The 11,341-nt window shown below is 39.4% G+C and overlaps 1 protein-coding gene across 6 annotated transcripts in view; it reads left to right on the top strand.

The window, feature by feature from the left end:
• The first annotated feature begins 810 nt into the window (after positions 1-810).
• rxrba (retinoid x receptor, beta a) overlaps positions 811-11,341 on the top strand; it is a 30,052-nt gene continuing 19,521 nt past the window's right edge. Inside the window, exons 1-8 of one of the 6 annotated variants that reach the window (XM_053684100.1) lie at positions 812-1,091; positions 1,496-1,571; positions 1,838-1,978; positions 6,182-6,411; positions 7,835-7,988; positions 10,186-10,367; positions 10,737-10,904; positions 11,055-11,184. In XM_053684100.1, coding sequence (XP_053540075.1) covers positions 1,963-1,978; positions 6,182-6,411; positions 7,835-7,988; positions 10,186-10,367; positions 10,737-10,904; positions 11,055-11,184 — 880 coding nt within the window. In that variant the 5' untranslated portion in view covers positions 812-1,091; positions 1,496-1,571; positions 1,838-1,962. The other 5 variants (XM_053684102.1, XM_017481250.3, XM_017481248.3 and 2 more) reach the window with 5 other exon arrangements.

The following is an 11,341-nucleotide window of genomic DNA, read 5'->3' as shown; positions in this document are numbered from 1 at the left end:
TAATTAGCACATTTGCCTCGCACCTCCGGGGTTGGGGGTTCAAATCCCACTTCCGCCCTGGTTGCAAGAGTTTACATGTTCTCCCCGTGCTTTGGGGGGTTTCCTCTGGGTACTCTGGTTTCTTCCCCCAGTCCAAAGACATGCGCTATAGGTGGATTGGCATCTCTAAATTTAAATTGCATGTAGTGTGAGTGTGTGTGATTGTGCCCTGTGATGAGTTGGCACCCTGTCCAGGGTGTCCCCGTCTTGTGCCACAAGTATCCTGGGATGGGCTCCAGGCTCCCCACGACCCTGTGTAGGATAAGCGCTACAGAAAATGGATGAATGGATGGATGTATTACCTTATAGCATTATTCGATTTGTTGACGTAATTTCCACTGAAACAGGAAGCCAGGGTTGAACATATCGAGTGGCTCCTCCCCCTTTTACAATAGCTAATAGTGTTTAGCTTACCTCACAGCCTGGCTAAGCCGTTAAAATGTTGTGGGCGGGACACTTCAGATTATAGAGAGCATTTGACTGGACAGAAAATCTGATAAGAAGCTGAAATGCAGAATGATGTCATCAAAATTGTCGATCTGTACCGGCGTTACAGAGAGACTGTACATTTTTAATCTTCTAAATGCGAATATTGTAGATGTTTTGGAGCTCACTAGCTTATAGACAACCTTAAGGTGAAAATACTCATACCAAAAGCCACAAAAATTCAGTTTTGATTTCATTGGGACTTGGAAGGATTTAACGTACAGTGAAACCTAAAGTAATTTGTACACGGTCCCTTAACTCTCCCACAGAGAAATCAGCGTAGTGTCAGGATTACCGGGGGAAATAAATTGTTGCAGATTCTTCTGGATGTAAATAACTTAATGACACGTGTTAAGCTTTTTTTGGACAACCAGTGACGTCAGAAATCCGAATATACACACTAACTGCAGGATGTAGGGATCAGTGACACCTGGAAGCATGGGAGCATGTTTACATGTTTTATGTTTACATGGGAGAAATCTCGGAAATTGTGTGTATGTGTGTGTGTATGTGTGTATGTGTGTGAGAGAGAGTGAGAGTGTGAATAGTAAAGGCAGGCTGGTCAGGTGAGTGTATTGAAAATGAAAAGGCGTTTTACAGATTGTATTCTAATGTTGATGTGAAGTGAATTTCAGTAGTATTAGTGGTCAATGAGATTAGACTTGGGGTTGAGTTGACGCCTGAGACTGATTGATTACTGAACCCTTACCGAGCATTTCTAATGTAAAAATGATTCGTTTCCTGTTTGGAAAGGAAGGAGTGCAGCTGAAAGAGTGTGTCAGACAAGAGTGTACAAGCTGAGAGAGAGAGAGAGAGAGAGAGAGAGAGAGAGAGAGACAGAGACAGACAGAGAGACAGAGAGAGAGAGAGAGAGAGAGAGAGAGAGTTTAACAGATGATATATTTGCAGGCTGCACGCGCTTCTGCTTTCATCTTGAACGGCATTAATGCTGTCTGATCCATGTTTATAGCTTTATATTGCAGAGCTACAGATTTCCATTAGCTCGCTGGCGCCATGAAAAGATTTCCCTTCATGTCCTCTAACACGTAAGCTACTTGCATTCGACTTAAATCTTTTATATTTCTATTATTTCTAAACAGTTTCTTTTAGACCTAATGCAATGGTTTGGCTTAGTGTAATTGTATTGTAGCTGTTCAAGCTAGCTGATTAGCGAGCTAGCATTTAAAATGGTCTCGGGTCAAGTCTCCACTGCTGGATAATTAGAGTTTGTTATTGGAGCGTCCAGATATAAAATTAGGAATGTGTTTCAGGACTTATTAATCGGTTTTGTTGACTTGTGTGTGAACTGTAGATAAATAGCCGTGCTTTGGTCGGTGATAGAAGTAGCAGCGGCGTAGGGCCTCAGTCCTCGGTGTAGAGTTGAACCCTCATCCGGGATTCAAACTCCTGGGTGTTTGTGCGATAAGAGCCTTGGCCATGGGCGACAACAGAGGTGAGTGCATTTTGCTTTCTCAGAATTCATCTATGGACTTTTTTTTTTTTTTTTTTTTAAATTAATTAACTAGGGGGAAAAAAACCCGGCACAAATATATATTTCAAGAGGTGGATGTGCTAACTATAGACTATAAAGGATATTTCACAATGCAGGAGCATACAGTCAGTCAATCTCTCTCTCTCTCTGTCTGTCTGTGTGTGTGTGTCAAAAATTAAACTACAACTGTGTTTTGTGCGTTGTTCGTTTACCCCCTGAAAAGTGTCATAGTGAAGCCTTGAAATATTTAGAGTGCAACCTAAAGAAGAAATTCCTTGGCCTTCGGTTCCTTAGATATATGTTAGTTTCAGGCAATACTAGGGAAATAATAATTCCAAATATTTACAATGATATTTACAGAGATTGCTTTAAGAAGAAATCCAATTTCATAACATTTCGTTAGATTTTGTCACCTCGTTGCTTGATGGTTATAGGTCAGGAGAGCTGGCCGTGGACAAGCAGGATTCATGTCTGGGATATTTGTATAAAAAAAAATGGGGGGAGCCCCTCAAAACCTCACTCCTTATTGACATTTGGTACATCACCTTTTCATCTGGTTTGTAGCTGTGCTTGAACTGCATGATGGTGCGACACACATCGATGCGATAATGAAGTCATAACATTATGAGAAAACAGTTGCAATATTTTGATTATAATTTCATAATATTTCAAGTAAAAACAAAAACAACTCGTAATGTTTTGAGCAAAAGGCATGATATTCTGACGTGATTGTTTCTGTTATTGAAGGAGAAATCGCAGGGTTAGGCCTGGCAGTGGCCCTGAAACGCTGTCCTAGTCTGACAGTAGAACAAATAGGCGAGGTAACCCGGCTTTACGATGTGCGATATGTGGGGTTATTTTACTGTCACAGACGCAATCGCACATCATAAAGCATAATCGCGGTCAAGATTGGGAGTTGAGATCAGTGGCCTTAGAACATACAACGTGACGTCCTTGTGATGAAGTTCTGTCTCTGTCAGAAATTTTTCATAAAAAAAAAAAAATCATAAAACATGTAAGTGCTGCTACGACATTGGTCTAAAAACCACCAATAGATGACCGAAACCCACGGGACGGCTACAAATACAGTAGTGCTGATGTGCAGTTTATTGAATTGTGGCAGCAAAGACAATGTCTCGTCAGAAAAAACAAGAAAACCCCTCTTTTGTTTTGTGGTTAAACGGATCGAGATACTAACTGGACCTGAATTTACTTTTACCTGAGATGTGAAGACATCGTAGCTGAAACGTTAGCCAGTAACTTGCTGACTTTTGTTTTTTTGTTAAGGACACAAATACAACGAGCTGTGTTAGAAGCGTTATTATGAGGATAAACCCAGGACCGTTTCCCTGAGTCTGTATTAATGCGCTTCTCTGGATAGTAGTTTCATGTACATTATTACATTTTATGCTACAGCATTGTTGAGTTCTTGAATCTGATTGATCAGAAGATCTCGATGTGTTATTGTTTCTATCGCAGCCGTTAGTACAAAGGGACTCGAAAGTGCTGCTGTTTAACAGAGAAAAACATAATCACTGACTGAGGAGGTTACACTTTGTGGTTTCTTGGTAACGTGACAAGTGACAAGCTGCTGAGAAGTGTTTTATTTTTTTTTATTTTTTTTATTTTTTTGGGTCATCTCGTTACCTTCGAGGGAGAAAATGAGATGGTGACTATTTCTCATGGTTATAACTAGGGATGCACCAAAATGGAAATTCTTGGCCGAAGCCGAAACTGAATATAATGAAAAACTTGGCCGAATACCAAACACGTTTTTTTTTGTGTTTTTTCCATTTATTTTGCCTTTTTTTTTCCATTGCATAAATTAGTCAATGTGCTTTTTACTATTTTGTCTTGTCTCTTCATAGAAAATAATCAATTACAAAAACTACAATTTCAAAATATTTAATACTGAACATTTTTTTTCATTCCAGCAGGCATAGGCTACCAACAAGGCACAATATAACTTTAAATAAAAATATTTTTATGTGGTCATCTTTGAGCCCCACTTGAATAGCCTATGTTAGGCCTATAAGTGACTGCTGAAAGAATGTAACAGTCTTTAGCCTACAACTAAAAAGTGCATTAAAAAGTGCATTGACAAGAGTGCAGAAAATGGTTCCATTCGGTTCTACACAGCTGATTATATTGGGGATATATACCGCTCGCATTCCTGTACACCTCGCGGAGTATTATAGTAGATATAGTATAGTTAGATGTTAATGTTATGATCCTTGATGGATTTAGTTAGTTTAAACTATAGAGTCGTTCATTTAGTCCCCGCTGGTTTTTCCACTCCCAGTCCATAGTACTAGTTCATATTTCTTCTTTTGTGTTTTGACCCTGTTTTCTGTGACCGCGACTCTGAATCCTGCTTTGCTCCGTTTATATCTGTTTGTCGATAACCCGATAACCCTTTGCCTGTCTTGACTACGTTTTTTGTATTATGATTTGGATTTGTCTGCCTGTTTTTAAATAAATACGTCTTTACCTGCTTCCGTACTCTACTCCCTTATGTCTCGCGACGTAACAGAATACTCCGGAACAGAAACAAAACAAACGTACGTGTCCATAGTAAACTTCCGTCAATATCCGAAGAGCATGTAGCTCGTGCATGCGCTCGCCCCCTCATCAAGGTCGTGACATTTGCGCGTCTCACTCTGGATGCTAGGCTATTTGGACGCGTCATCAAACACGTCATTGTTCGATCAAATTTATTCGGCCGAACACCGGAAATGTTTTTTTTTTTTGCTATTTTCAGCCGAATAATTTCGGTTGCCGAACATTCGGTGCATCCCTAGTTATAACCTAAAGCCTCATTTCCACCGGAATTACACGGGACAATTAATCCCAGGAACTTTTTTCATGGGACCATTTCAAGGGTTCCTCCAGAGCTTTGTTGTCTGCGTTTCCATCGTGGTCTAAAGTACTGTGAAGATTAGGCATATTAGTCCAGTGTCATATGACTGTGCACGACAAGCCCTTGGTAAGGATATGAAGCCTCAAAGTATGCTACAATCAAACTGATTATTGAGACAAAGTAAGTGGATTTTTCAAAATGATGTAATAATGTAAAATGTTTGTTTGGCTAGTGGTTAGGATTCGGTGTGCTCACTGCCATGGCTTGGGTTCTATTCCCAGTCATGGAATGAATTTTTTTTTAAAGGTAAAGGTTCGTGTTTGAAAAATGGACAGTCTGATCACATTTTCTTAACGACACTGCACAGCAACAAGTATGGAGGAGCTTCAAGCTGTGCTGCTGTAGATTGAGATGTATTGCTTTGCTAAAGAGATAATTGAGAAAACGCTGGAGAAGAGCCGAGCAATGGTAATAAAGCGGATTCAGAATGCTCGTAAAGCTCCACTTAAAGTAAACAAACGGATTTGATCAGCTATTGCTGAGATGACCGAGACGAACGCGCGTGTGCACAAGCTTCTCTCTGCACTGTTTTCCTGTGTGAACAACGGCCAGCTCGCTTAACCGACTTCATAGTTCTAAGTATACTTTTTCATCACTAGTCGCCGTTTCTGGTTAACGCTATATTTCGTCTTCAGCATAAATACTTATTAAGGCCTGAAGCTCGTCGTCGGTCCAGCTGTCGTATATTTTAAGAAACCCCATTGTGTTGTTTCAAATTGCAATAAACAACTTTTACTGTACGCATCGCAACAGACTTTTAAAAATGGTGCTTGGGGGGAAAAAAATGCTGCGTACACTCAACCAATCAGCATATTCAGCAAGGCAAATCACACCTCCCAAGTAGGGACTTTGTGAGGGCTAAATATTTTACCTGGAACTTAATTTAGACCCTGGTACCTTTGGTGGAAACACACAGAGTACCTCCAGAAGTCCCTAGTTCCTGCTGTGGAAAAGTGGCGTAAGTGATCAACAGGAACTAATTTGTCCTGCAGATGTTACACATCATTAATAAATTAAACATTGTAATTGTTGCCAGGTTGCTTTTGTGTAAGAGGAATAACCCACTCCAGACTGTGCTGTTCCACAACAGTAACACCCAGCATGGGGTATGGGTCTAGGTGAGAACATTTGGGGATGTAAATTTCCCAGTGTGCTACCAGTTTTGATTTGTCCCCCCCATATAGGCTTTCGAACTCATTATTTTAATTTGACAAGATAGAAGAAAAAAGTCATTTCTTTTTCAGATTCTCGAAGTCCAGACAGCTCTTCTGTGTCGTCACCACCTTCAGGGAAACAATCGCCTGCTCTGGTTCCCTCAGCAGCTGCTATGACCTCACTGCCACCCGTTACTTCGGCAGTCAGCAGTCCGATTAGCAGCATGGGATCACCCTTTTCTGTCATCAGCTCTTCTCTAGGTTCCCCATGCCTCCCTGGGACGCCATCAGTGGGTTACGGCCCTATTAGCAGTCCCCAGGTAAGCTTCTGTACAATCAAAAATCCATGTGTTGTATTATAGTTGTGCAGGAATCCACCAGTTACATCACGTTTCATTGCAATGTAAGCTTTAAAGTTAGAAGCGTTTTCTTTAAGAATGGCCAAAAAATTATTAATGAGTCGGGGGACCGACCCTACAGAGATCTCCAAACGCTGCCATGATCTAATTTCATTGGCGTGACTGCTCACATTCTCACTGAAGGCCTACGCTGTCTCTCCCACATAGCCTGTGCTGCTTATTATAGTTCTGTGCAGGCAGACTTGATTTATTGAATATTGTATAATAATTAAAACTAAACTAATTTACAGGTTTTTTTTTTTATTTTTTATTTTAATTTTTTTATAAAGCCTTCATTCAATTTGGAGCTCCTCTTAAGCCTGTTTTAAAGCAGACTGCCACGGTGCAGCATCTAACGCACTGCTTACAGATCCAGTCTCCTGTGAAAGTATTGGAACAGCTATTCCAGTTTTATTGTTTTTGCAATACAGACAGCTTGGTTTGAGATTAAAATATGGCTATGAGTTGTGTTTAACAGCTTGGCACACGGCACCATTTGTTTGAATCCACCCATTTTTCAAGTGATCAGAAATATTGGAACATGTGACTGACTGGTGTTTTCTTGCTTCCTGAGCTGAGAAAAGAGGGGAAAATCAGAGGCATTGCACATACATTCTTATGGCGGAAAATCCGTGCCAAAAATCCGAGGGCATTATTGACGCTCTCGCGTGCAGACACTCAATGGACAATCTTCATTTGAGGTCATTAATTATTTTTTATTTGTTGATCGTGTTTGATTGATACACTTGCAACATTCTACATTAGGTAACATATGTAAATACAGGGTGTCGTTACCAGTTGTTAATACACAGGAAGTGTTCTACAAGTTTACTAGCTAGCCTTTGCATTCTTGCATAATGTAGTATGTTGCAAGGGTATCAATCGAAAAACACCAACAACAACAAAAAAAGATTTGCATGAAGAGTGTCCGTGGATGAGGAGAACAGGTAACTTCGCTAACGGTTCGTCACATAGGCAGGCAGCCAATCAGGACTGATTCTGGAAAAACGATGATATTTGAGGTTGATCCTGCCCACTGCTGACAAAGTATTCACACGTTCCATTAGTTTCAGAGGGAACTGTATTGTCAATTATTATTAAACAAATTTGCTTGACAGAGAAGAGAATAAAAAGCCATCTCGCCAACCCTATTGACGCATATTTAACATCATTTCTCAGTTTTCTATCTGTATTAATAACTCGTACTATTTCAAGTCATATATATATATATATATATATATATATATATATATATATATATATATATATATATATATATATATATATATATATATATATATATATAATATATCTCACTAAGTTGTATTTTTTTTTCCGTCTCCAGATCAACTCCACGGTGTCCATGTCCGGCCTACACGCCGTCAGCAGTTCCGATGATGTAAAGCCGCCGTTTGGCCTGAAGCCACTTTTAAGCCACTCCCCTGGACCTACACTCTCGCAGAAACGGCTTTGTGCGATTTGTGGCGATCGCTCCTCTGGTAAATTTAATTAGTATGATGCAGTTCAGTATAGGAGTGGTGTTTAAATAACATTATGAAATATTTTCCCCGTCTCTATGCTTATTTCTGGATAATTAAAATACTGTAACACACATAAAGAGCAACTCATTATAATGTGTGTGTGTGTATGTATGTGTGTGTATCTTTCTTTCTATCTATCTATCTATCTATCTATCTATCTCATTATAGTGCAGTTACAGCGTAAAAATGTTATTCACTGTCTGTGTTTTGTGCTGTAACCATTTTCATAAACGGCCACAATGTCACAATCTAATCACAATTATGTATTTGACTGTCCCAGATGTCAACTGAACACGTCCCTTAGTTTGCTTAATCGTATTTGATCAGCTATAAGCTGAGATGACTGAAGTAAAGGAGGTGTAGCTACTTCAGGAAAAGAGAATTCCTGGCTTTATTAGGTAACATGCGCAACTTCCCTCAATTTACTAGCATCTCATTTTAAAAATTCTTAGCGAATTTTGAAAATGAGTCATAAGTCATGAAGGTACTTATGGAAATGTTATTAATAGTAATGAACTGGTTGGTTGACCTCATTCCACCATCATTACCCTTTATCACTTTTAACAGCACAGATCATGTTGTGTTTTCGTTTAGTATAGTTACTCATCCTCATCCGGCCCGACATTTCTTTTAGAAATTAGTTGCAATTAACGTGACTTATTTCAGTGAATGCCAGCTAGCTAGCTAGTTAAACGCCGGCTGATTCACAATAAACTGTGAGAACTGTGCAGCGCAGCTCACAGGAGAGTTAATGACCGGGTTGCCAGGGTCATCTTTTGGTTTTTACACTAAATTGAGCTCGGGTTAGGTCTCGGTTTCTTCCAAGACCCTGTATAATCGCAGATGATCACAATTATATCTAATAAATGTATGCAAACAGACAGTGTAAGTGCAGACAGTGTGTGTGTGTGTATGAGGATCAGAACCATTTGTATTAAAAGAAATATTGAAAAGATTGGAGGAGGGGGAGGGGAGTATGGTGTGTATGATGTCTGTACATTGGAAGTGTGTGTGTGTGTGTGTGTGTGTGTGTGTGTGTGTGTGTGTGTGTGTGTGTGTGTGTGTGTGTGTGTAAGACCATGTTTTTCACGAGAAAAAGATGAAATGTGTCCAGTTTGTTTGGGCTAGATCCTGATCCAAATCGTCTGCTCGTTTCTTCTTTCTCTTCTGAGCAGCATGAGGTTGAATGTGACCTGAAATCATAACTAACATTTATTTATTTATTTGTTTATTTATTTATTTATTTATTTATGCTCAAATTTCAGGTTTTATTGTGATTGCTCGGTCTGTATTAATCACTTACAAGACAGTTGTTCCTCAGTGGAATCTTTTTGCACTAAAGTTGCAGTGATTGTGATTAACAGGCAGTAGGTATCGATATGTTATCACAAATTGTTCAGATCGTTTGTTTAAACCCTGTACCCTTACACTGTAAGCCCAGAGAATCTGAAGATATATAAATAAATAAACGTATCCAAACTGGATGGCTTAAAAAAAAAAATTAAGTAATGTAATGAAAAAGGTGAAGTTAAATACACTAAAATGCCAAGTTGATTTAATTTATATTTATATTAATTTATATCTTTTGCTTTGCCCAGTTGTTGCACTTAAAAATAAAAATAAAAATAAAATTAACTGCAATTAACTACTTTTACAGAGAACAACAAAAAATAGTAAGCACAAGTATATTCTTCTGTTTTATTTTAATCGAGAAGTTTTTCACTTGAAAATATGACATAACCTTCAAGGAACATCATGCCTTGCTTTAAAAATCCTTCTGCAGATCACAGTGGCACTAAATGTGGTGTTTTATTTATTAACCTTTTTCCAATCCCTATGTCAGAATCACATCAAAACTATCTGCTTAGAGAAATGACATTCCAGCTAGGGGGAAATATATTTATTGGTGTCTTTGTGGATTACCTTTCCTGTTATTTCTCCGGTGAGAAATGTCTGTGGACCTGGTGAAGATTAATATAAAGTTTCCTCTGCTCACAAACAGGCCCTGAATCCATTCACGTTTCCTCTGTTGTATGTCTTTACATTAGTACAATATATGTAATCACACTTAAATAAATTCTGGTTTTATTTTCCTTCATCATTGCTGATGTTTATTGTCTCCTCTGACAATTTTTTATTATTATTATTTTTTTAGGTAAGCACTATGGTGTCTACAGTTGTGAGGGATGTAAAGGCTTCTTTAAGCGCACGGTCAGAAAAGACCTGAGCTACACATGCAGAGATAACAAGGACTGTATGGTGGACAAGCGCCAGAGGAATCGCTGCCAGTACTGCCGCTACCAGAAATGTCTAGCCATGGGCATGAAGAGAGAAGGTAAGAAGAGTGATGCTTTTAATCTGTATTATGATATTTGCAAAAATATTTTTGGATACAATAAACTTTCTGCTCTCACTTTGTTCAAACAAAATAAAAATTCTTTGCGGTTAATGCTGGGAACTGAAGATCACTTCCTGAATGGAACCAACCTGAAGCTTTTTCACTTTTGGGGAACTTTTAAAATGATCGTCAAAAATTACGAAATTTACCGCCGCACAAATTTAGAATTTATTTTGGGTTCCTTCTGGTGTCAACGTTGCTTTCCTTTTCATTTGGCCAGGTCTTAAAATGGCATTGGTTTTGGTATTGAATTCAGTGTACTAGATGGGTATTGATACCAAGATTTGGTTGTGTGTGTGTGTGTGGGTGTTGCAGCTGTTCAGGAGGAGCGTCAGAGGAACAAAGAGCGAGACGGAGAAGTGGAGTCCACCAGTGCAGTGAATGAAGAAATGCCAGTGGAGAAGATCCTGGAAGCGGAGATGGCTGTGGAACAGAAGATAGAGCTGCAATCTGATGGAAGTTCAGGCACCAGCTCTGTGAGTAACTCTCCCGACACTCCACGAACACCTTTCTAACCTGACAAATAGTAGGTTCAGGTGTTTATGTGGAAGTCCTCAACTCTGGTGTTCATACCATCTAAATGTCTCCTACCCTTCCCTGTTTCTCTCTTGCCCTCTCACATCCAGGAAAACGATCCTGTCACGAACATCTGCCAGGCAGCTGATAAACAGCTCTTCACGCTGGTGGAGTGGGCCAAGAGAATCCCACACTTCTCAGAACTGGCTCTTGATGACCAGGTCATCCTTCTACGTGCCGGTAAATGCTTGTGGTCTTCTCACGGTATCTCTGTGCCTGTGATTGGTTTGACATTGTAACTAGACAGTGAGTGCTTTTACAAGTAATAAACAACTGCAAAAACATTAGCTGTAGTAACCAGAGGTGGGAAGATCAGCCAGAACCACGCTCGTGTACA

This window comes from Ictalurus punctatus, chromosome 12 (assembly GCF_001660625.3).
Source record: "Ictalurus punctatus breed USDA103 chromosome 12, Coco_2.0, whole genome shotgun sequence".
NCBI classification, from domain to species: Eukaryota; Metazoa; Chordata; class Actinopteri; order Siluriformes; family Ictaluridae; genus Ictalurus; species Ictalurus punctatus.
Note: the sequence above shows the minus strand (reverse complement) of the source record. Positions and strands in the feature narration are given on the sequence as shown.